Below are 27,499 nucleotides of genomic sequence, written 5' to 3' on the forward strand. Positions count from 1 at the left end.
AGCATCAAGAAATCCCCGTATATATAGTTCACTCATTGACCTTCGATGGCCAGCATAAAGAATGAGCCGCCTAAAATATCATAAGCTATGCAGAGATAATATTTATATTTTTTTAACTTGATTTTCTCCGGTAGTGTAATGGTATGCCTAGATGGGACACTCCCAATAAAAGGGTTTGATTATTAACTACCTAATATATAATAGTTTTGTGAGTACTTGTAATATTCTCACTAGTTTTTTATGAGCTTTCATTTTCTTGTGAATTTTAGAAAATAAAAATGTGGCATTTTATGTAATGTAAACTTCAAACACTCAAATTAATTTGAACACTTTAATACTTTCTTGATTTTAGCCTCCTTTATTGTTAATAAATGATATTCCATTTCTATTTTTATTTGTATTTGGGTTGAATTTTGTTTTCTTTTTTATCCTAAAGTAATGATTGCTTAACATACAAAATGACTAATTTTACAATAATCAAATGTGTAGTTTTATAAATTGGTTACCTACATCAGTTTTCTTATGAGTTAACCGAAATTGACCCATTTTCTTTTCTGTTACTCGTTATTTTCGAAGAACTTTACCTTAGCCTACTGAAAAATCAAAATTGAGAAAATTGTTAAACTTTTAACGAGGTAAGAACTTAAGTTTGAAGGCTTGGTGGCGCAGTGGTAAAGGCGATGGGACGGTCCTTCTACTGTTGCGATGCTGCTGGGGCATGGCCGTAAATTTATGTCTGTGATTGTTTAAAATTTGTGAAAATTCTAGGTAAAAGTGTAAAATCCGACAAGGAAAATGATCCCAGTCACGCCAGTAACTAGGCCTTCTTCTACTAAGTCTTCTTTTGTTTTTAAAATACCTAATCGTTAAAAAGCGACAGTGATTTTAATGCAATTAATTTTGTTATTTTCAAAACAATGCATCATATTGAACTGAAATTACTTTTCCATCCGCTATGTAGCACAGAACTGAAACCAGGTGGCGACCAAAATAATACTCCAGATAGGAAGGTTTGGCTCGAACGAAGAGATGTTTACCAAAACTGAAACCTACTCAGAAAAGAAGAAAAATCCTGATAGTACCTGATAGAAAGAGAATACTTTTATAAAGTTTTAAAGAAAGACCCGTGTTTTAATAAGTTATATACACAAATATTTAACAAAATCAATGAATACATCTAAATCAAATTTATTCAAATTTTTAGATATGTTTTTAATAATTTTTAATAGTTAATATTCTTCTTTATATTGATTGTTATCTCATATAAAATTATATTTAAAATTAATTATAGGGTAAGGAGTTAAAAAACACAAATCCGATACATTAGAATTGCATTCATTTTTAAAAAATTAGTAGTGAGAAATTCTACTCAAGCAATTCCTTTTTATTCAAGTTTTTATTTTTTTATTTTATAAAAAGAATTAAAAATTCTACCAGTTATTATTATATTGCATTAACTAAAAAAACATGTAATATAATAAGCCAAATAGTATTTACTGCTATTAGCTCAATTAAATTTGGAGGACTATTATATATTGTTACCAAACCTGTGTCACCAACATTATCTTATTGTTATGTCGTGTGTATGTGTTAACGTGTTAGTAGTGGTTTCGTTGAAAAGATTTATTAAAATTTTGTAATTTACGTCAAACACCTTGCCTTGAATAACGACCACGACATGTAAATAAAAGTTAAAATTATTTTATTAAAATAGACATTGTTTAATTAATTTCATCATTTCTAATTCATCGCTTATTTCTAATTCAGTACATTTAGAATAGTTATTTCTAAAGATTTTTCTTATGAATAACGTAACTATTATACATATTTTAAAAATATTTTGTTAAACTTTAAGGTACTCTTTTACCAATATTTATCAACAAAACATTGGTTAACTTAGATCAAGAAAAAATCCAAGTGTCAACCGTTTGTGCTGATGTTTGCTAGTTAAACCACAGTATTGACAAAAATATATCATGTCAATCAAAACAACAATGAATAATCTACGTATTTTGTATATAGCTCTTTATTCAACACAAATGCACAACTAAACAAATTATATAGTACAAAATATACAGAAAATTAAGAGTTCTTACAGGCAATTATAACTACGACGATATAGTAAAAATTTCCTGTAATGTACCTCAAGAAGAAGAACTATTTTAATATTGGTTGGTTGCCTCCCTATTTATATGAGTTCTTCTACTTTAACCATTACAAGAATATTTACCAAATATTATTTCAAATGCTTCTCGAGACTATTCAAGTGCATTTTTACCAATGACCATGGCCATGACCCTGAGCAAGAGTTGGACCCCAAACACCAGCGGCATGAATAGCTCCAGATGGTCCGGCGATGGTGGCTGGTACGGCTACAGGTCCAGCTACAGAAATTCCATGGGCTAATCCATGACCAGCGAGACCCAAACCTAAACCTGCTCCAGCAAGTAAAGGTGCTCCACCGATAGGTCCTGAACATATAATGTGAAATGAAAACGTCGCATTTCTGTGTGATTAAAACTTACCGAGAACAGCAGCGGCACCAGCAGAAGGGCCAACGACAGTAGTATGTCCTGCAGAAGGACCAACGACAGTAGCATGTCCAGCAGTAGGTCCTACAATAGTGGCAGATCCAGCGGATGGTCCAACAACCGCAGCATGTCCAGCACTAGGGCCAACAACAGAAGTGGGTCCAGCAACTGGTCCAACAACTGAAGTTGGTCCCGCAGCAGGTCCTACGACAGATGCATGACCAGCAGCAGGTCCAACAAGGGCAGCTCCATGAGACAGAGGGCCAGCAAGAGCCAATCCATGTCCCAAACCAAGACCGTGACCGCCCCAGTAACCACTAGGTACAGCGGAAACAACAGAGACAAGAGCAACAGCGATTATCTACAACCGAAAGAACAAATAATACTATTTACTTAAGGTCGATAATAAATGGAATGGTAACATCTTATGTCTGCTATGTCTTACCAAACGGTTCATGTTTATATAAATGTTGTCTGTTATAGTCGTTGAAGTTAACTGTGCCACAGCATCAAAAAATCCCCCTATATATAGTTCACTCATTGACCTTCAATGGTTTGCATAAAGAATGAGTCGCCTAAAATATTGTAAGCAATGTAGAGATTATATTTATATTTTTTAGTTGATTTTCTCCGGTAGTGTAATGGTATGCTTAGATGGGACACTCCCAATAAAGGGATTTGATTAATAATTACCTAATATATAATAGTTTTGTCAATACTTATAATATTTTCTTGTCTTGTAACTTTTGGAAACCAAAATGTGGTCTTTTATGTATTGTAGTACGTATTTTTTGTAATGTTATGCTGAGAACACTCTAGCAGATTAATACTTTATTGGCTTTAACTTCTTTTAATGGCCACTTAGTGATAACCACTTCAACTTTTATTTATTTTGGGTGGTTATTTAGTATTATCTTTTTATATTAAAGTAAAGATTGTGTAATACACAAAATGACTCAATGAAATTTTCCGACAATCAAATGTGTATTTTTATAAACTGATTGCCTCAACAGTTTCTTATGACGTAACCAAAATTAGGCCATTTCCTCTTTTGGATACAAAACTGAATTGTATGCTGATGCTACATGACTAACTCGTTATTTTCTCAGAACTTGTTAGGTGTAAGTCATAAAATACAGTATATTTCAGCTTTATATATATACAGCTTTTCTAAACCATATATATGTTGCCATACGCGTAGTACCATTTTAAATTATCTATTTCTGTATAGTAACGTTATTAAACATCAAAATTAGCGTTATTATAATAACCGTCACAAATACAATCAAAATTGTGAATGTTGTTAAACTTCCAACAAAGTAAACAAAAAATAATACATGTAAAGCTAACAAAACATTTTTTACGTTTAAAAAAATATAAAGTTTTAAAAGCTACAATGAATTTAATGAAATGGCCTTTGTTCTTTGTAAAACAATGAATCATATCAGATGCCGATGAAAATGGTGGTCAAATTGATTGAATGAATTCCACCCGCTATATAGTACAAATCTAAACCCTAGTAGCGACCAGCTGTTCACAGACCGCAAAATACTACTCCAGAGAGGGAGGTTTTGGCTCTAATGGAGCAGTATTTACCAAAATTAGGGCCTATTTAGAAAGCAACAGAAATCCTGATAATATATGATATATAAAGTTAATATCCAGATAAAGTTATGTACATACCCGCAGTTTATTGACTTAATAGGTCAATTGAAAAGTCCCCGGCCTGACACATAGATGGCGCTATAAGGATTAATAATAATCCATATGTTTTCTTTTGCGAAGTTGTGCACGATTTCGCCTTGAAACACCAAAGAAGATTACTAAATGATACTAACGTGGAAGCAAAACAACTGCTGGACAGCGCGCAGGATGTCAGGAGATTGAAACGAACAAAACCATACGAACTTTTGTGAACATTTAGTGTGTACTATTAGTGTAGACTATAGCTATAAGTTAATAATTAATAAATAATTATAATTTTATAACTGAGGAATACATACTGATGTATTTTCTCGCACTCGTCTTGCTTGTTAATTAATCCAAGTACATAGGAAAAGTAGTAATAAATTAATTGTAAATTAAGATTGTACTAAGCGTATCTAATAAAGATGTTATAAAAAAATATGTTTTCTAGTTAGCTCTAACCTTCGAAAGATGCCTGTATAAATGTGAGAGCTATCGGATCATTAGTTTGTGAATTATAACATTTTGAGTGAAGCAACTTTTGTTATTGTGAAAAAATGGATAAAAAGGAATTTCGCGTGTTGATGACATATTGCCTTTTAAAGGGAAAAAATAGAGTTGAAGCAAAAACTTGGCTTGATGCCGATGTTCTGGACACTGCCACAGAAAAATCCACCATCAAGCATTGGTATGCTAAGTTTAGACGTGATGAAATGAGCACCGAAGACGGGGAAGACAGCGGACGCCCTAAAGAGGTTGTTACCGACGAAAACATTTACAAATTTCACAAAATGATTTTGAATGACCGTAAATTCAAAGTGAATGAAATAAAAGACACTCTAAAGATGTCAACTGAACGTGTATGTCATACCATTCACAAATATTTGGGTCTGAAAAACCTCTGTGCAAACTGCAGCGCGAGCTCAATTTTGACCAAAAACAACGACGAGTTGATAATTCGGAGCAGTGTTTGAAGATGATCAAGCGTAATAAATAGAGTTTTTGCATCGATATGTGAGAATGAATAAAACATGGCTCCATCATTTCACACCGAAGTCCAATCTACAGTCATCCGAGTGAACCGCACACGATGAACCCGCTCCAAAGTATGGGAAAATGCAACAGTCGGCTGGCAATATTATGGCGTCTGTATTTTGGGTTGCGCATGGAATAATTTTCATTGACTACCTTAAAAAGGGAAGGACCATCAACAGCGATTATTACGTAGCGTTATTTGACCGTTTGAAGGACGAAATCGCCGAAAAACGGTCGCATTTGAAGAAAAGGAAAGTGCTGCTTCACCAAGACCATGCACGGTGTTAAAAATCTATGAATTGGGCTTCGAATTGCTTCATCATCCACCGTATTCTCCAGATCTGGCCCCAGCGACTATTTTCTGTTCTCAGATCTCAAAAGAATGCTTGCTGGGAAGAAATGTCATCAAATGAAGAGGTGATCGTCGAAACTGAGGCCTCTTTTGAAGCAAAGGAAAATTCGAGCTACAAAAATAGTATCGGAAAGGTGGAGGGTCGCCATAATCAGTGTATGACACTTGAAGGGAATTATGTTGAACAAAAAAAAACTACTTTTTCCAAAAAAAAAAATGTGTTTTACTATGATAGACCTGGGACCTTTCAATTGACCTGTTATATAGCCAAGTTGTTAATACAATCATAAATAGACATACTTTTAATATTCCTTAACAATTAATATTCCCTTTCTTATTTCTTATTATGTCATTTAATATTATATTTAAAATTAAACAGACGGTAAAGTGTTAAAACCACACATCCAATATATTAAAAGTTCATTAATTTAAAACAATCAATAATGGCAAATTACATTCAGATATTTTATTTTACTCTATTAATTTTATTTTAAAAAGATAATTAAAAATGCTGTTGGTTATTATATCACATTAATCAGATAAACAACATAATGTAATAAGCCAAATAAATATAATTCAGCTTAGATATTAAAATAGTTAAAAAAAAGTAAAATATTATCTAACTTAAATTTGAAGGGTAAGTTTATACCATATCAATGCAATCTCCATCAAAATCTGTTATTAAGCTTTTACACGTTTTGGTAATCCATATTATCAACAAGGTTTTGCTGTATAAGTCAATACTTAGGCCCATCTAGACCTATTGTATTGAATTGTGAGGTACTACTAGCAAATCTAACATAGATATCTTCCAGAGGTTCCAGAATAAAGTGTTGCGAGTCATCGTCGATGCCCCATATTGCGTGTCCAACAAACAGATTCAACGCGATATCCACACGGAACATAACGAGTGTGATTCGAAGTATTTGTGCGAAGTACTGTGAAAGACTATTAGTGCATCTTAATACACTCGCCAAACAGTTAAATGTGCGCGATGACAGTGAAGTGCGTAGGCTCAAACGCAAACTACCATGCGAACTGCTTAATAGACACATAGAGTGAAATTTTATAATTTCTAGAATAAGTTAGAATAGTCATTAGAATAAGTTAAGATAGACTTTAAAATAAGAATAGTATCTAGAATAAGATTTAGATTAAAAGTCGGTAGAGCAGATTACTTACTGAAGTGATTTTCTACATGTCTGATATATGTCTATATAACGGAAATGATATAATAATACTTATTGCCCACGGGCAGATTATTAACGTTCGAAGAATTAATAAAAAAAATGTGTTCTTCGTTTTTATATGATATTTAATGTAGTGTTATCAAATACCGATAAATTTAATTTAAAAAAAGTTGAAAATCTATTAACGAATACAAAATTAACCAAGTATTAAGTTTAGACTTGACAGTATTTCGAAATTTTTTAAATAAATAGTAAAATTTAATAATAATGGCACCATAATTAATAAAAGTATATCATATCGATCAAAACAACAACCAATAATCTGTTTATTTCACATGTAGTTCTTTATTAAACATAAATGCAACTAAACGAATTATATAGTACAAATTATACAGAAAAATAACAGTTGTTAAAACATAGGTAATTAAAACTGAGACAATGTAGTAACAACTTCCTGAAATGTCAATAAGAACGATTGTCTTAATTTTGTTAGATTGCGTGCATTTTTTCATAATTTCGTTATATAAGAACTTGATTGACTATGTTATCTTTCTTATCAGGAAACCAAAACGGATCTATTTTCATTTTTTACACAAAACTGAAGTTTGTGCTAATACTACATGACTAACACGTTATTTTTTCAGTGCTTATTACGTGGAATGTATCTGCTTCTTACCTCCATATAAGCAGGATACATTACTCAACAAATATCTCCGGATTTGGCGTATGCCCCTACTGAGCTCCAATTATTTTTAAAACAGAATAATTTAAGTTCGGCACATGAAGCTTCAATTATTTACTCCTCTTTTATATCTAAATTATTTTTATATATAAATTATTTTTTATAAATAAACATACACTAACGAACTAGATATAAGGAGGGAAATAAAAATTGAATTTTTTTTGAAATAACATATTTTACTTCAAAAACTATTGAATAAAATGAAATAATAAAAATAATTTCTACATGGTTTTTTAATTTTATAAAAACGCCATATTTAAAATAATTTACACATTTGAACTATTAACAAGGACTCCAAGAACGATACAAATAAACATTACCATAAAAAAGATCAAAATCGTCCATACAATACGTCATTATATCTACAAAACAATAATTTTTTATCTATACTCTTATATAAGAATGCATTATATTTTCCTAGTCATTAGATCATTAGAGTGTCATTGATAGTTTTATATTTTCTTTATTCGTTTTAGGTCTATTTTTGTTAGCAAATATAATTATTTGACAAAATCACTGTACACTGTTCTTACACCTTAGAAAAATGCTGTGTAATTTATTCTCTCTGACATTGTTCGAGTTTCATTATCAACAAATTCTACCTACATCTCACCTATAAAATAATATTTAAATCATTAACAAAATATATTATGTTTAAAATATGAAGTTCGGCACATGAAGCTTCAATTACTTACTCCTCTTTTATATCTAAATGATTTTTATATATAAATTATTTTTTATAACTAAACATACACAAACGAACTATATATAAGGAGGGAAATAAAAATTGAATTTTTTTTAAATAACACATTTTACTTCAAAAACTATTGAATAAAATGAAATAATAAAAATAATTTCTATATGATTTTCTATTTTCATGAAAACACCATATTTAAATTAATTTACAAATTTGAACAATTAACAAGAACTCCAAGAACGATACAAATAAACATTACCATAAAAAAGATCAAAATCGTTCATACAATACGTCATTATATCTACAAAACAATAATTTTTTATCTATACCCTTATATGAGAATGCATTGTATTTTCCTAGTCATTAGATCATTAGGGTGTCATTGATAGTTTTATATTTTCTTTATTCGTTTCAGGTCTATTTTTGTTAGCACATATAATTATTTGATAAAATCACTGTACACTGTTCTTACACCTTAGAAAAATGCTGTGTAATTTATTCTTCTCTGATTCTCTGAATTTCATATTGTTCCAGTTTAATTATCAACAAATTCTACCTACATCTTACCTATAAGATAATATTTAAATCATTACCAAAATATATTATGTTTAAAACAAATATCTAATTATTGCCAGTTACTACAAATTTGCTACTATTCTTGATGGATAAATCTCATGAATGACTTGATTGGTTGCAACGCGACAAAAACCATTTTCTTAAGTGTTCTTGTTATCATTAAATATTCGCATATGTTGATACCTATTCTATGTCATTGAAAATGATGTGTTATAAATTTTACAGCTAACATTCCCAATATAAATAGAATTGATGCTGTATGGATTTTATAACTTTTAAAAATACATTACGTTCTGCACTATCCTTATAAAACACAAAATTTTAATTACTGTAACTATAGACATGATCGACTGTAACGATCTACTCGAAAAGAATGAGCTGCCATTAGAAAAGGAAGACAATATCGTTTATTCTTTTCTATGGTTTTCTATGCAGGATAGTGCGAATATGCCAAATCCGAAAATATTTGTTAAGCAATGTATCCTCGTATAAGCTATACTTTATATGATGCAACATATTTTTTAAATATTTATTTGTTCATTCAAATGTTATTATACACCTATGTTAACACAATCTATTGAGTTACTGAGGATTTTTTTTACTTAATTAATTTACAGGAATCAGAATATTCGTTGAAAAATCAAATAGGTACCGAAAATATTAATAGTTTAAAAAATTAAGCATACGCAGAACGCCGCTGTGCTATACGTCCTTTAGTAGTGAAATGATGGTGTTCTTCTTCGTGTTTATGCACATTGGTCCCGTTAAGGAATGAGAATTATTTACAGTTCATAGCAAACAGTTCATGGATAATTAGCTGCTAATTAAAAAATTACAGTAATTTTAGTAAAATAACTATTATATTGTACACCATGTCAGCAGCCGACGAAAACTACAGTAAAACAGAAAAAAAATATTTATTTGTTGCGTATATTACAGAAATATATTAGGCGTAATATATATTCCTCAATATAAGCTTTAACCATGCCAAATTTTACGCCACCAGGTGCCTCCTGTTTTCTTTAAAAAAAAAGGGGGGGGTGAATTTTCGCTAAGGCGATTAATTAATTTAAATATCTGGAGATAGAAATTAAACGTACCAACACAATCCAGAAGAATCAAGTAAGCCATCCTTTGAAAAAAATGTTACTTTTCCTTTTTAACTTAAAGAAATGTGAGTGGTGTGCGTGAAGTGAGTAAAGAGTGATATTTAAACTAACAGCAAAAAGATGATTTTATTATAGAAATCGATGGAGTTGACAGGCTTCAAAGAGATTCTAAATCCTATTAAACTGTTAAAATACGTATGGCTGTTTTAGGATTGACAAGGGGGTTGAGAATAGAATAAACAATATTTTTTGTATTTAATACATAGTTCTTTATTGAACGCAATTGCACACCTGAATAAATTATATATTACAAAATATACAAAATTTATGACGGTTATACTTTAGACACTTATTAATAATCAAAATATGTTTCTAGTAAAAATTTCCTGCAATATACTTGAAGAAGAAGAACTACCTTAATTTTGTGAAGTTGTGTATCAATTTCTTTGATCTTGTGTTACAGATAAGTTGTTCTACTTTAACAATTACAAGAATATTTACCAGATCTAACTTTAGATGTTGGTCGGAATTTACCAATGACCATGACCGTAACCGTGAGCAAGAGTTGGGCCCCAAACACCAGTGGCGTGAATAGCTCCAGATGGTCCGGCGATGGTGGCTGGTACGGCCACTGGTCCAGCTACAGAAACTCCATGGGATAATCCGTGACCGTTGAGACCCAAACCTAAACCTACTCCAGCAAGTAAAGGTGCTCCAGCAATAGGTCCTAAACATATAATGTGTATTAGAAATAACGTATTACTGTGTGATTTTGAGGACTTACCGAGAACAGCAGCGGCACCAGCAGAAGGACCAACTACCGTAGAATGTCCAGCAGAAGGACCAACAACAGCAGTATGATCGGCAGTAGGGCCTACTACAGCAACAGGTCCAGTAGATGGACCGACAATGGCGGCAGATCCAGCGGATGGTCCAACAACTGCAGTATGGCCAGCACTAGGACCAACAACAGAAGTAGGTCCGGCAATAGGTCCAACAACTGAGACTGGTCCCGCAGCAGGTCCTACTACGGAGGCGTGGCCAGCAGCAGGCCCGACAAGGGCAGCTCCATGAGCCAGAGGACCAGCAAGAGCCAATCCATGTCCCAAACCAAGGCCGTGACCGCCCCAGTATCCACTAGGTACAGCGGAGACAATTGAGATAAGAGCAAAAGCAGCAACCTAAGACACAAACAAAACTTTCTGTTAATAAACTCATTGCTAAAAGCAATTAAGTTAACAGCATCCGTTTCTTATTAAATCTTACCAAACGGTTCATGTTTACGTAGATGTTGTCTGTTATAGTCGTTCAAGTTGACTGTGCCTCTAACATCAAGAAATCTCCGTATATATAGTTAGATCGTCGACCTTCAGTGGTTTACATGAAGAATGAGTCGCCTAAAATATCGTACTATGCAGAGATAAAATTATTTAATGTTTTTTCTTTCTTTAATTTTTTCTTGTAGCATAACGATGCATTTAGATGGGATACTCCCAATAAAAGGGTTTGGCTAATATTTATCTAATATATAATTAATCAAAATTATTTGAACATTTTCATCTTACTACTTCTGATATTTTTTACTACTTAAAAATTTTAAAAATATGTTTTTTTGTGTTTAGATATATGTATCTATAAACAGCAACTACGAAAGGAACATTTTGAAGAAATGACTAATTAGAGCTCAAATTTCTTTATGATAGTTCCTCATTCTTACATTCTGCATGCCCAGTATTTTGGTAATTTGCGCAATAATATTGTTGTTTAGCTGTTTAGTACTCAAATGTGTTTCTATTTTTACAAAATGTAAATTTGTATTGACCCTGCATGAATCCAGCTATCATCTTTCCAAAATAACAATGAACTGACATTATCAAAATGTATATTGTCACAACGTCGCAATGTTGCCACATCAATTTTAACCTTCAGTTTATTTTAACTTTGATGGTGTGCATAACGAATAAGTCACCTAAAATATGGTAGCCATGCTAATATTATATATATTTTTTCAGTTTCATTTTATATATTCTCATTCCCATATTTTCTAATATCTTATCTCTAATATTTTTATTCCTTGATTTTATGAATACTCGCTAGCTTGTAACTTTTTTTATTACCTAATTAATATATTGTTACTAGTCGTTTCCGTCTAACCTACAATTTGTCTTTATTATAACTTAAATCTAGGTATATAACTAGGAGGACCCATCGGCTCTATCTCAGTCTCTGGTGAAATAATGTTTATACATGTCACTGCTGAATTTTTTAATATATACACCTCACTAGAGAACACTACACAAGATCAGATGGTTTGATTCTTTTGAGTCTGTGTCCTGTTCTGGTGGTATCTAATAGTTGTAATATTTCAATATTCGTTTGAGAATGGAGTCTATTCTCATGCCCCCTTGCAATTCTGTTGATTTCTTGACTGACTGTGGGTATCTGAAGGTCTCGATGACTGATTACCTGTCCTATAGCATTTGGGTACACCCACAAAACCTCTCAGTACATTGTTCTGAAAAATTTGTATTTTGTTTATGTTACTCTTTGCAGAACATCGCCATAATTGAACTCCGTATGTCCATATAGATTTCAGTATTTGCTTATATAATAGCAATTTATTATGTACAGATAATTGTGATTTTCTTCCAATTAGCCAGTACATTTTCCTATATTCCTATTTCCTACTGGGATTGACAGTTCTTTTCTTTTCTTATTTATATGTTCCTTACAGCGAAGCGAATGAATACTCGCTAGCTTGTGACTTGAAAACAAAAATGTGGTACTTTTTTTTAATATTTGCTGTGGTTAAAACATAATGTCAAAATCAATTTAACTAATTTAGTTCCTCGCTGGATTTTAACATATTTTATTAGTAAATGTATCTAGTAATAAATATTACTAATAGTAAAAATCGCTTTAAGTAATAAACTTAAAAAATTATGTTACACTTAAAAATATTATGCTTCAACTTTTCAGTTACGTCGGATAGATACTTTATATTTATTTTTATCCTAAAGTAAAAATAATATTTAAAATTACTGAATTATTATGCGAAATTACCAATTATCTAATGCGCATGAGCAGAACTGAATTCGGCAAACATTCGTGCCGAACAGGTTTCAAAATTGATTCAAAGTCGTAGTGCGCATGACTTTGACGTGATAAAAACGAACGTGGTAAAAATTGATAGGATTATGAATGACATAGGTTTTGGTTCGAGAAATAACCCTGTCTTTCCTTGTTTTTAATGATAAATAATAATATATATAATTATATAAAAGCTTAATAATAAACACGAAAAATTAAAATATTTTTATTCTACTTTCAGGAACCTTGTCATAAAATTTGAAATAGTATTTAACTTTGATTCTTATTTTGCAAATGGTAATTAAAAAAACGTGTCATAAAAATATGAGTTGTTTTACTTATTTTTCATTGAAAGGAATTACATTTATTAATATCGTCCATAGTATAAAATTTATCAAATAATATGGAAAAAGTATTTCACAACTGGTGCGGGAAAAGATGTTCAAAATAATATCATATAATATAATTATTAACAACATAAAAATATTAAGTTTGCCAATAACAGAATGCACAGCTTCCGAATCAAACGATAAAAATCGTCAAATGATTTTTGGAGACCGAAACATCCCGAGAGAAACCGAACATACCACGAATTGACTTAGATCACTACGAACGGAATCGAAATGAAATGCGAAATGCCGAATCCTTGCGCATGGTCTCACGCAGAACCCGAAAGTTCGTTTCGTTCAAGTCTGTACTCACCATAATATTCAAATGTATACTGAATTTCTATAAACTGACTTGCTACGTCAGTTTTCTCATGAGGTAACCAAAATTGGTCTATTTTCGTTAATCGACACAAAACTGAAATTTGTGCTGATTCTACATGACTAACTCGTTATTTTCTAAACGTTTGTTACGTGGAATGTGACTGCTTCCTACCACTATATAAGCTATCATTTAATGAAGTAACATAATTTTTTTAAAACATTTATTGAAAATTCGTTAAAAAACTAAAAGCTAACGAAAACCTTTATTGTTTAGAAACATAAAGTATACAAAGAATGCTGCTGTGCAAAACATCCCTTAGTAGTAGTGTAACACTAGCGTTTGCTCTTGGTCTGTACATACTGACATTTGGAAATATGTTATGCAATCAAGATAATCAACAAATCATTCGAGATTCGAGAGAACAATCATTTTTCAAGCTTTCCGCAAAGTAAAAACTTAAACCCGTTAAGCATTAAGAATTAACTAATACTAAACAGTTCATGGAAATCTAGCTTTTAATTAAAACTTTGCAGTAATTCTAGCAAAATAACTATTGTTATTGTTAAAACAATACACTACGTCATATGTCGCTAAAAACTACACTCAAATTGAACAAATTGACTTTCGAATAACTTTAACACCCACCTTATAGCCCAGATCTGAACCTCATTGATGAGTGGCTATTTGCGTGTACCAAATTTGTGCCCTAGAATTAGAGGTTTGACTCAAATTAAGAAGCGATTACTACCAAAATTAGGGACATTACTAATTAAGCAAAGACAAATCAAATAATCAATTACCAAATAATCAAGAAGGATACTGATGAATAATTGAGTGAAAATTGTTGCTTTATTAGCTATATTCCGAGCTGGAGTAATGTGTTATACCTGAAAATAGTTAATAAAATTTAAATAAATACGATTAAGAGTATCGAAATCCCAGTTATCAAAATGTATTACCACAGTTTTAATATTATTTAACATTTAGTATTTATATTTATTATATTTACTATTACCTCCCTCAATTTTATATTTACACTTAACACTTAATAGTACGAACACGATATTATTTTACTGGAATTAAGGTAATAATATTTAAAAATTAAGACTGTTAGATATTAATATATTAATAAAGATAATTTAGATATTAAATATTAATATATTATTACCGAACTATTACCATCAAATATTATTTTATTTCCGCATAATTTTGGCTAAAATCTAAACATAATTTGTTTTAATATGAATTACTGATGATGAATAATGAACTGATGCAGCACTAAAGCCACTGAACAAAATTAACTAAATAATTTTTGGTAAGTAGAGGTGCAGAAAGATTAAACATATAACACAAATTGAAAAAATGATCATAGGGCACGTAAATTAATTTAAATATCTGGAGATAGAAATTAAACGTAGCAATAGAATCTAGAAAAAGGAAATAAGATGTCAATTGAAAGAAATTTTACTTTTCCTCTTTAACCCAAGGGAAGGTGAGTGATGTGTGTGAATTGAGTGATGTTTAAATTTACAGAAAATATGTGATTTTGTTATAAAAATCGATGGAACTGGCAAGAGTTTTTAAATATTATTAAGCTATTAAAATTAATAAGGATGTTTTAAGATTGACAAGGGGTTTAAGAACATAAAAAACAATATATTTTGCTTTTATAGATAGTTCTTTATTGAACGTAATTGCATAGCTAAATAAATTATATATTACAAAATATACAAAATTCATGATGTTTAGACTTTTTACGCTTATTAATAATAAAATTTAATTTCTAGTGAAAATTTCCTGCAATATACTTAAAGAAGAAGAACTACTTTAATTTTGTGTAGTTGTGTGCTAGTGTATTTGATCTTGTGATAGAGCACTTCTTCTTCATTAACTATTACAGGAATATTTACTATGTTAGTTATAACTTTAGATGTTGGTCAAAAGGTATATGGATTTACCAAAGACCATGACCGTGACCGTGAGCTAGAGTTGGGCCCCAGACACCAGTGGCGTGAATAGTTCCAGATGGCCCGGTGATGGTGGCTGGTACGGCCACTGGTCCAGCTACAGAAACTCCATGGGCTAATCCGTGACCAGCGAGACCCAAACCTAAACCTGCTCCAGCAAGTAAAGGTGCTCCAGCAATAGGTCCTAAAAATATAATGTGTATTAGAAACATCGTATTACTGTGTGATTTTAAGAACTTACCGAGAACAGCAGCGGCACCAGCAGAAGGACCAACTACCGTAGCATGTCCAGCAGAAGGGCCAACAATAGCAGTATGGCCGGCAGTAGGGCCTACGACGGCAACAGGTGCAGCAGATGGACCAACAATGGCGGCAGATCCAGCGGATGGTCCAATAACTGCAGTATGTCCAGCACTAGGACCAACAACAGAAGTAGGTCCGGCAACAGGTCCAACAACTGAGACTGGCCCCGCAGCAGGTCCTACTACAGAGGCGTGGCCAGCAGCAGGCCCGACAAGGGCAGCTCCATGAGCCAGAGGACCAGCAAGAGCCAATCCATGTCCCAAACCAAGGCCGTGACCGCCCCAGTATCCACTAGGTACAGCGGAGACAACTGAGATAAGAGCAAAAGCAGCAATCTAATACACGTACAAAAGATTCTGTTAATAAACTCATTACTAAAAACAATTAAGTTAACAACATCCGTTTCTTATTAAATCTTACCAAACGGTTCATGTTTACGTAGATGTTGTCTGTTATAGTCGTTCAAGTTGACTGTGCCTCTAACATCAAGAAATCTCCGTATATATAGTTAGATCGTCGACCTTCAGTGGTTTACATGAAGAATGAGTCGCCTAAAATATCGTAAACTATGCATAGATAAAATTATTTAATGCTTTTTCTTGCTTTAATTTTTTCTTGCAACGTAACGATGCCTTTAGATGGTATACTCCCAATAAAAGGGTTTGGCTACTATTTATCTAGTATATAATTAACAACAACAAGTTTTCTTCGAAATTAAAATCAACTATCAAAATTCTTTGAACATTTTTAAGTTACTAATTCTGATATTTTTACCGCTTAAAAATTTGAATAATATATATTTTATTTTTGTGTTTAAGAAAATGTATCTTGAAACTACGACTAGGAGTGAAACATTTTAAAGGAATGACTAATTAGAGCTGAAATTTCTTTATAATATTTCTGTATTTCTGATGTATTTTGCATAGATGTGGTATGTTATCCTCATTTCTAAATTCTATATGCCCAGTATTTCGGTGACTTAATAAGCTCCATAATAAATATTTACTAGACATGTGTGTTTCTATTTTTACAAATCTGTGCTGACACTGCGTGTCCTATAATTTTAGCTACATTCCTTTCAAAATATGGATGAACTCACGTCATCATCGCCGGAATTTTGCCGCATAAACCTTAAGTTTCAGTTTATTTTCACTTCGACATATAAGAAAATACTAATATAAAAAAAATTCGGCAAGATGTATTTATCTTAACATTATAATATATCAAATGCATCTATTATCGAAAGACTTAAACTGCAGTTAATTAAACAGTTACAATAATTTGTAGTATAGGGTTGTTCTATTATATTTACATTGAACACTTTTCCGCACCACCTATGAAATAGAGCATTAAACGCATTTTTTACGCAATTCACCTAATTAGCAATTGTATACCCATTAACATATTTTACTTGCATTAGAATACTTATTTCCTCATATATAAGTTTAGTTCTTCAAATCATTCTGATTTGAGTATATTTTTCCTCATTTTCTTCTCTTACTACCTGTGTACATTTTTCTTGCAAAATTATACCGATCTTCCTCGACACTTACATTTTAATCAGTGCATTCTCTCTAATATGTTTGCCATATCATCTGCAAAGCAGTTATAATTTATATCCTGATATCTATAAGAGATATATAGCCCTGTGCTAAATATAATAAGACCTAAAATGTGTGATTCCACCTATACCCTTAATAAATAATATTTGAATGCTAATTTTTTTGTATTAATACAAGTTCTCAACTCAAACTACCATATCGACCTGATTCAGCTACTGCAGTCTTGTAGTTATTTTGTAACCATTCTGATCACATCCGTGCAAAATTATAACTCTTTACCGACACCATCTATTTTTAATATTCTCTTATTATATTTATTACTTATTGTTGCATAAATATTTCCTTATGCTTTTCGTCATAATTTCATCATCCTTCTGTATCAATAACGTTATATTTGCGCTGTGTTATCAACGGAAAACTAATATTAGATTGTTAATTAAAACATTGGGTGCGAAAAGTGATTTCGTTTGTTTATTTTCATAATACTTTTAAAGCGAATTTATTCATATAAATTTCAAATACCAATCAGTGTTATATGTCTCGTTGTGATCGATGACTTTCGGCCATTTTGAAGCCAATTTTATCACCATCAAAAGAGCTAACTGGACAAGGCGTGGTCCGGAATATATGATAGATGCATCAAAGAGCACTAAGTTAGTGTTCTCCAAGAAAAATGTGTGTGATCTAGCGTTGTCATTATGGCAAACGACGTGTTTCTGATTATTTCGATTCATTCTTGCGATTTTCATGATGAACAATTCATTTTCAATCCTACCAATATCGACATTCGATTTTTTAAATATTCCTGTTATGGGTAATCCACTTTTCATCACCCATAATATTTCCTTTCAAAAATTCAACTTCATTTCACTTCAGACGATTCATAGAGCGAAACTTGATTCATTGCATTTTTCACCGATAACTCTTATTGAACACAAGTATCGAGCTTCTTTTGGTTTTCAGTCATATAAATGATTTGAAGCAGTTTTACGTTCAATGTTTGGTTTTTTGTCGATAAATATGTATTTTTACATCATATATTTTTAAGAATGTCATGGACATATACAGTCATTGAGAACTTTATATTTATTTAGAAAATTTTAATAATCAATAATTCGATATCTTTAATATTGAAATATTCGAAATCGAAACAACCAAGACAAGTCGATCACACAATTTTGATTTTTTTGTGAGTAAATGTGTGTGATACATTTTTTGATACATTTTCCTATTTATATTCAACTGTTACCTTTCTAACACATTATAGAATATAGTCTATTTAAAGTTATTTTGTATATACATCATCAAAATTTGTGACGTCAAAACGTCGTAATGTTGCCACATGAACTCTGAGTTTTACTTCAGTTTGGCTTTGACATACAACAAAGTTCTAATCTAAATAAAATAACTGAACAAATATGTTATCAAACATATTTAGTTTTAATTTTACTTTAATTTTAATATTACAATATATCTAATGCATATATTATCGAACGACCTAAAATTACAATTAAGAACACAGGTATAACAGTTTCTAAATTAAAGTTGTTTTATTATATTTACATTGAACTCTTTTTCATACCACCCATGAGGTAGATTTCTGGCGCTTTTTTTTTATGTAGTGGTATACTGCTGGAGGCCTAATCCACCTAATTAACAATTATATATCAAAGTAATGTATTTTACTTTCATTAAAGAGCATACCTTTTACGTTTAGTTTTTGTTTCCTTCGATGGCGTGTTCACTTGTCAAAGCATCTTAATATCACTTTATTTTTAATTTCTTCTGCCTGTGTACACCATTCTTGATAAAATTAATCACTAAATTTTGGCTAATGCATTTACCATATCTATCAAACAGTTAGTATTTATTCTATCCCCATACATTCTAACCTAATACTCATGTTTAATTCTGAACAATTACATTCCTATCTATGTATACAAATCTTTCACGCACTTTAATACCATTTTCTACAGTTATATTCTATTCATTATGTGCATACCTTTAGTTGTTTCCACACGCATCACCTTGTCTCAGGAGTTTACAACATCGTACAGCATTATCACATATCCTGAAAGATTCTTTTAGTCACTTTCACATAATAAAACTTTTTCCCAAATCTATTACAATTAGTACTAACAATTGGCCAGTTAATACGGTGAAATTGGTCCTAATACGATCTTTCAAACTAATAGAGTAGGTTAAATGAAATAAAAGTTTCCGATAGTCACATATAGGTTGTCCGTTAGGAATATCGAATGTTTTCAAAACATTTCTTAACTTAGTAATGGAGCTCGGAAAACGTAAGATAAACTAGCAAGCTAGGACAATATAGATGTTACTCTGCAGTTATTCTCATTAAAAAAGGTAGCGATTACATATATTCTTTCTCACAACAGTCACAAAAAATTCCATTTTTGTTCACTTTAGCCTATTTATTTTTATTATCGAAATTACAGACGAATATAGCACTGAAGCTTGTAGATTATTGTTGTTAAAAATTAAAGATTAAGGTTAAAAAAATTTTTGCAATCATATAATCCTTCGTCCACGAATCATTCTAAATAGAAACTAAAATTTGACGACAAGTTACTGATAATTATGATGCAAATATTTATCGCAATAATTAATCATTTACCAACGACCCTGAATACATAAAATTCAAATTCTACCAACTGTAATTAATCATTTTTAATATACAAAAATGTTACTATTTTAACCACGTTTTCATAAAACCTTAAATAAATCAAAATCATTATAATATATGGACGGCGTTAATTGTTTTTTTCTACAGTTTAATGTTTTTATTTATGTTTTTACTGAATTTTATTAATTAGATAATTGACTAGATTATTATATTATATCTGCTGTAACCTACGGAATAATTTATTTTTATAAAAGAGTATTTCAACAAAAATCTTGTGCTATTTATAGATATATAATATAATATTTATAGAAAAAAATGCTGAAGACCCTAAAATAACAACAGGTCGGTGTTGAAATAGTAGTTGAAACTCATATGGCATTACAATCAACATCAGTGTCCGTTGAGCTTTCACTGTGTCACAAATGGTCAAATGATCAATGATTTCGCCGCTTAGATACTTCTGTTACAATAGTTGTGTGTTGAAGTGAGCCATATTGATTTTAATGACACTAGTAGAACTATAAAATATCTTATAAGAAAATATGTAATATAGTTACAAGAACTAGACTAAAAATATTTTGAACACCATATAATTAGTTGCATGTTGGCAACCCTGTTTCCGAATAAATAATAGCACACGTAACATATATACATGACAAGCGTACATACATGCGCTCATTTTACATGACACGTCTTGTAGGTTATATTTCAATCTATCATACGCTTTTTTGTGCGATGGTTAAAACAAGCTATTGGTGAAATGTGAGATTTTTCAGATTCCGAAAAAGAACAAAGCGATGGTACTCGTTTATTGTTGGTAGCGAAATTGGTTAACTTTTCACGATCGGCAGTATCCTTGGTTATGGTAAAATATCATTAGCCAAGAGCAATAGTTGACGAAACATAAGGTTAATTGGTTAATATAAAAATAATTACGGCGAGACAACTACCGCGCCAAAGTGACAGCAGAATTCAACGCTCACTTGAGTAATATTGTTTCAATAAAAGTACGGCGAGAGTTCGTAAAGCTAATGTTCATTGAGAAGAAGTTCATGTATGGCGATTACGGAAACCTTTATAACGATCATAAAAAAACTTTTGCGATCATAAAACCTTGATGAATGGAAGAATATGTTGAATGATCAATTAATCATCATTTACATGGTTTCCTACAAACGACCAGATTTATGTGAGGAAAATACCCAAAGAAACCTACGATCCGAACTGTCATGGGAGATAAACAAGCATGGAGAAGGTACCGAATGATTTGGACATCACTCATGCGATGAATTACGATGATAATTACGATGAATTAGTATCTCATCATTTTCAGTAATGAAGTTCATACTGTTCATAGTATATTGCTAGTAAAAAAAAATAGTTTTAAGAATACTATAACATAATATTAGAACAAGGGTATTGCCAGCTTAGTGGCGCAGTGGTAAAGGCGATAGGACGGTCGTCCTACTGTTGCGATAGTCGCGGGTTCGAATCCTGCTGCGGCATGGTCGTTAATTTAAGTTTGTGATTGTTTAAAATTTGTGATTGCTCCAACCAAGAGTGTAAAATCCGACAACGAAAATGATCCCTGTCACGTCAGTAACCAGGCTGGGTAAGACCGGATATCTTCTGGAATAATTTCTAAAGTTGGTCACTCACCGATCGGTAGGCTTAATGCTGAGGACCGTGGTTCGGAACCCACGTTAAACTTTAGGTCCAGTCGAGATAAACCAATTGGTGGTAAAATAAGACTTTAAAATATATATGAAAAAAAAAACAAGGGTGTTAAAACAGTTTATTTCAATGATATATTTTTTGTAAATATAATATAATACTATGGTATGAATATGAATGTATACGAATGAAGTGGTAATCGCCGAAACTGAGGCCTATTTTGAAACAAAGGGCAAATCGTACTAAAAAAATGGTATCGAAAATTTGGAGGGTCGCTATAATCAGTGTATCACCCTTGAAGGGAATTATGTTGAATAAAAAAACTAATTTTGGCAAAAAAATGTGTTTTACTATGGTAGGCCGGGGACTTTTCAATTGACCTGTTCCCTTGGAATCCATTCTGCCAAAAATTTCAGTTGCTTTAAAAGCACATTGTGGCTAAACACCTTATTAATATATAAACATTGTATCAGGTTCGTCCTCCGTAAAAGTTCGATGGTGCTGAATTGTCCTTTCACGACATTTTTCAATCGGACAAATCAAGCAAAATATTTGTCATTCATATGTGGATTGGCATCGATACAATCATCAATCCCTTTTCACATTTATTCACCATTTCCAACACAGTTTGGACAGAGTGAGCCACACCAAATCGATCTGAAAGAGTGATAATTGAAGACCTTATGTCTGTTGAGTAGGTTGGGTAAAACAGAACTTACCACTCGAACTGCATCAGTGTTTCTTCCACAACTTGTGACCTGGCGTTGTCATGCAAGAGGACGACTGTGTTTTTTCGTAATATTCAATTAACGTTGATAGACATCTGCATTAAGCGTTTTAATTAAGTTTAAGCAATTGGATTCATCAATTGCTAAGCTATCTATGCCCATCACTCATAGCCTTCGATTTTTTTGTTCTCCAGATCTTTCTTTGATTTTGATGTAAAAGTATCACTTTTAATCGTTAAAAGCAGAACCAAAAATTCGGATATGACGGAGCAACATAACATTATACGTACTGAATAACTCATTAATACTAAATATAATTATATAACATTTATTATGTTATAATTATATTATATTTATTATATTATGATTATATTATATTTATTACATTATAATTATATTATATTTATTATATTACAATTATATTATATTTATTATATTATAATTGTATTATATTAAAAATTATCGAATTTGATAATTATGTTATTTTTTTGCAATTATATACATTAATACTTTTTCACCAACAAATCACTGATCAAAATACATACAATTACTAATATACTAACGTTTTTAAACTGGTATCTTAAATCAACCTTAGTTTCTATTCATAATCATTCCTCCAACCCTATGAGTTTTGACAGTGTCTCCTCAATTTACACTATTTTCACTCACTTTATATTACACATTACATGGTACAAATTATCAGGGTTTGGTTCTCTTTAATTTCTCAATTTGAATTTTCATACTGTAATTTAATACTGAAGAGTCTGTTGGATAAAATATGTTAATATATTTTCAGTTTTTCCAACGTTGAATTCAAATGCTACCATTGATAGATAAGTATAGAAGTAACCAGTAATATTTTAAGACAATATTTGAAAATATGACAATAATATAATAACAACTGATAGATAAGAGTATCTAGACAAAATTTTTAAAAAATGGAACTTGACACTAAGAGAATACGGAATTAATTGAAACCAAAAAATCAAATGAAACAAAACAAGCAAGTGGTGGTGATGAGAGTAATGCAGTAATACACATCCAAATTGGAGATGCAGAGACGGAACAAATAAATGCAATTAAATAACAAGGTATAGAAATGGAAGAAAGAAAATTAATTCCTGAAGTGGATAAAATATGAATTTACACTTCGCTATAAACAAGAAGAGACAAAAATACAAACAGTAGAAGGGCGTACCTAGAAATGTCCTTAGAAGAGTCAGGGGTAAAACATATATACAAGATGAACAGGAAAAAAAGTTAAGAAACAATACCTTAATATTGAATCAGTGTAGTAAAAAGAGTACGTAAAGAAAACAGATGAGTTAGTGTGAATACTTAAACTACATGGAAGACACGAGACAGGTAAAGAGAATATTCCCATATGTATTTCTTTCTCTTTACCTTCTTCTATTTGCATCCCAGCTGGGACAGAGAGGAAAACCTTTAGAAGACGACCCAATCAAACCTGTTGTGAATGTATCAAAGAAATGCTTCAAAAAAACAGGAAAAACTCTGACCGAAGCAAGAAGATTGATCAGAAATCGAAAACATTTACGGAATTTATACATGTAACAATAGAGAAACACTCTAAACATAACACCCTTACACCATTTAGTGGTATAAAATATTCTTTTTAATTTTATAGCATAATAATATAAATTATCTTTAGACGAAAATTAACTCAGTCCTAAATAATGATTTTTAAAAACAGAAACATAAATAAAAACCAAATTTCATATATTTTAAGTATAGTTCTTTATTGAACGCACATGCACAACTGAATAAATTATATAGTACAAAATATACATAATTGAATGGCGGTTATAATATAGAGGCACTTAAGAATCCGGTAAAAGTTTCTTGAGATGCATTGCCAGAAGAAGAATGATACGTCAGATCGAGATCCTGACATATAGGAACGTTCTTCTACTTTCAGCATAGCAAGAATATTTACCACGTAGAATTTAGACGTCGATCGGGATACGCAGTTATGATTTACCAATGACCATGGCCGTGAGCAAGGGTTGGACCCCAAACACCAGTGGCGTGAATAGCACCAGCTGGTCCGGCGATGGTGGCTGGTACGGCGATTGGTCCGGCTATGGAAACGCCGTGTCCAGCCAATCCCAAACCTAAACCTGCTCCGGCAAGCAAAGGTGCTCCAGCGATAGGTCCTGAAAATTAATTTGTAGTAAAGGAAACCTTGTTTCGTTTTCAAGACGTACCAACAACAGCAGCAGCACCAGCAGCTGGTCCAACTACGGTGGCGTGACCAGCAGTAGGTCCTACAACAGCAGTGGGTCCAGCGGAGGGTCCAACAACGGCAGCAGGTCCAGCAACTGGGCCTACTACAGCGGCAGCTCCGGCAGTTGGTCCAACAACTGCAGTGTGTCCAGCACTAGGACCAACAACAGAAGTTGGTCCGGCAGCGGGTCCAACTACTGCAACTGGTCCAGCTGCAGGTCCTACGACAGAAGCATGACCGGCAGCAGGTCCGACAAGGGCCGCTCCATGAGCCAAAGGACCAGCAAGACCAAATCCATGACCCAAGCCAAGGCCGTGACCACCCCAGTAACCGCTGGGTACAGCGGATACAACAGAGAGAAGAGCAAAAGCAGCAATCTTTAATGAAAACATTCCTTTAAAATTGATACAACTTAATAAAAAAAAATCTTACCAATCGGTTCATTTTTATAAAGGTGTTATCTGTTATAGTCGTTCAAGTTGACTGTGCCCCTAACATCAAGAAATCCCCGTATATATAGTTCAATAATTGACCTTCGATGGTCTGAATGGAGAATGAGACGCCTAAAATACCATAGGTAAGGGAGATACAAGTTTATTTTGTTATTTTTATTGTGCTCTTGATACTGAAACAACAAACTCTTATCATCATGGTTTAATGATGTTATTGGTTAGAATGTTATTATTTTAACATTTTTTTCGTTAGAACATACACCTTAGAAAGTATTTTTATCTGTAATATTATATTAGAAATTTTATTTCAACTATATTTTTGTAAATATGTTACTTTAATGTTTAGAATATTTTAGCTTTCGTTACAAAAATTGTTTTTAAAAATATTTTTATCTATGATATTGAAATAGCAATAAAATAATTTATTTCAAATATATTGTTAGTAAGTATATTACTTTAGTTTTTTGGTATATTAAATAGGAATATATTTGTTAAAAACATTTTAGTTTTCGTTATAAAATATTTTAAAATGAAAATACTTTTAAACCCCATACTAAACCAGGAATAAAATGTTCAAGAAATTCAAATATTCAAATATTATAAGCATGTTTCTTTGCCGGCTTGATTTGTAATTGTTTATAAATGTGTCTGCTCATTAGAGAAGAGTACAAAATACTGGATAAGACTGGATATCTTTTGAGATGACCACTCGCAAGTAAGTAAGTTTAATGTCGAGGGTCATGGTTCAAAACACACGTTAAGGTATAATAATGTATTATAGTTGGCCACTAGATGGCAAAAATGTTTAGTTTTTTTAGATAAAATAAGTAGAAATGCAGATTTTATCTATAAGGCTTGTCAATATAACTCCCACAAAAATTATACGAGAGTAGTAGAATGCACTTTCGATGCACTATCTTTCGATAATAAATATACTTTAGAAAATATCTTTAACTATATTATTAAAACAAAAACCATATTAATTACTTTTAAATATTGTTGTTGTGAATATATTGCTTTACTTTTTTTATTAAATTAAATATAAAGAAATATTTCATTAACAATGATTACTAATAACCAAAATTATAGAGATATGGGATTATAAAACAATTTACAGTACTGTCTTAAAGAGTATTAGTTCACAGCAAATCAAAAACGGCAAAGTTTGTGGTCATGTTTAATTTTTTTTAATTCAGAATATTAATAGATATAGGTATACTAATGTTTTAGTCAATTTTGCAAAAACGTTGTTCAGTTTCTGTACTGGTGTTAAAGCTGCGGCTACAATCAACTTGAAGCAATAGCTTCAAAATGTTTTGTTTTTAAGTAAAACAAAGACTGAATATCTACCAGGCAAATAGGATGTTTGAAGAATAATATGAATTGATTTTTTTAAGAAGTTTCAAAGATCTAAAGCTGTGTTATCGCTACATTATTGCAACTTCTTGAGAGGAATGTTTTAACGTCAACAAAACACAACCACCAAATAATATTATTTGTTCAACAATCTTTAATGGCTTTTGATGTATACATTTAATATCCAATACGATAGAGCACAATGCAGTATTTTCATATATTGATCAAAAAGAACACATAACAGAAACCTACAAGAACTTGAAATTAATTCTTCAAAAATTAAAATATCAAGACCATTGTTGGTAGGTGTGAGTCGATTAAAATTTGTTCGATCAACAAACTGGGTTTACCAAGTTCCCTTGATTTTTATACATCGATAGAGCAAATCACTGTACCCAAAAAAGTTGGCTGCCGAAGGAACTTAATGTTGGTGAAAACAACATCCTCGGAGCAGCATTGATACCTTCACAAGGAATAACCATTCCAGGCACGACATTATCCAGGCTGGATACGACCAGATGTCTTCTGTGGTGATCTCTAAGTTGGTCACTAGCCAGTCGGTGTCCACGTTAACCCTCGTTAGTAAAAAGGAGACATTAAAATATTTTTAAAAAAATTGTACAAAGAAGAATCTCATTGGGAAATATAAAATGTTTTAACGTATGCTAGTAAACTTATGTTGGATACAAATTTATGTATCGTTAATAGTTTGTAAATAAAATAATACTTTTTGTAATAATACACCCATATTGTCAGGAATCGTGTCATTCTATCAAAAAAGGAAGTCATTTTCGGAATCTGCAAGATCCAAGATCATAAAGATTACGTCGTAAAATATAAACA

The 27,499-nt window shown here is 31.6% G+C and overlaps 4 protein-coding genes across 4 annotated transcripts; all 4 read right to left on the reverse strand.

Moving 5' to 3' along the window:
- Window positions 1-2,129: 2,129 nt before the first annotated feature.
- LOC143204422 (uncharacterized) lies at window positions 2,130-3,017 on the reverse strand. Its single transcript, XM_076416952.1, has 3 exons — window positions 2,977-3,017; window positions 2,526-2,892; window positions 2,130-2,471 (listed from the first exon to the last, which is right to left on the reverse strand). The coding sequence occupies exons 1-3, from the start codon at window positions 2,986-2,988 to the stop codon at window positions 2,275-2,277; spliced, it is 576 nt and encodes a 191-aa protein (XP_076273067.1). The 5' UTR covers window positions 2,989-3,017; the 3' UTR covers window positions 2,130-2,274.
- A 7,287-nt stretch (window positions 3,018-10,304) lies between these two features.
- Window positions 10,305-11,291, reverse strand: LOC143204603 (uncharacterized). Its single transcript, XM_076417281.1, has 3 exons — window positions 11,185-11,291; window positions 10,703-11,099; window positions 10,305-10,645 (listed from the first exon to the last, which is right to left on the reverse strand). Exons 1-3 carry the CDS (start codon window positions 11,194-11,196, stop codon window positions 10,449-10,451), a joined length of 606 nt encoding a protein of 201 aa, XP_076273396.1. The 5' UTR covers window positions 11,197-11,291; the 3' UTR covers window positions 10,305-10,448.
- A 4,087-nt stretch (window positions 11,292-15,378) lies between these two features.
- Window positions 15,379-16,516, reverse strand: LOC143204602 (uncharacterized). The gene is made up of 3 exons (XM_076417280.1): window positions 16,410-16,516; window positions 15,928-16,324; window positions 15,379-15,870 (listed from the first exon to the last, which is right to left on the reverse strand). The coding sequence occupies exons 1-3, from the start codon at window positions 16,419-16,421 to the stop codon at window positions 15,674-15,676; spliced, it is 606 nt and encodes a 201-aa protein (XP_076273395.1). The 5' UTR covers window positions 16,422-16,516; the 3' UTR covers window positions 15,379-15,673.
- A 7,981-nt stretch (window positions 16,517-24,497) lies between these two features.
- LOC143204604 (uncharacterized) lies at window positions 24,498-25,419 on the reverse strand. Its single transcript, XM_076417282.1, has 3 exons — window positions 25,281-25,419; window positions 24,829-25,225; window positions 24,498-24,777 (listed from the first exon to the last, which is right to left on the reverse strand). The coding sequence occupies exons 1-3, from the start codon at window positions 25,290-25,292 to the stop codon at window positions 24,599-24,601; spliced, it is 588 nt and encodes a 195-aa protein (XP_076273397.1). The 5' UTR covers window positions 25,293-25,419; the 3' UTR covers window positions 24,498-24,598.
- Between the last annotated feature and the right edge of the window lie 2,080 nt (window positions 25,420-27,499).

This window comes from Rhynchophorus ferrugineus, unplaced genomic scaffold, assembly GCF_030347505.1.
Source record: "Rhynchophorus ferrugineus isolate W39M unplaced genomic scaffold, kcgeb_rfMv2 rfM11, whole genome shotgun sequence".
NCBI classification, from domain to species: Eukaryota; Metazoa; Arthropoda; class Insecta; order Coleoptera; family Curculionidae; genus Rhynchophorus; species Rhynchophorus ferrugineus.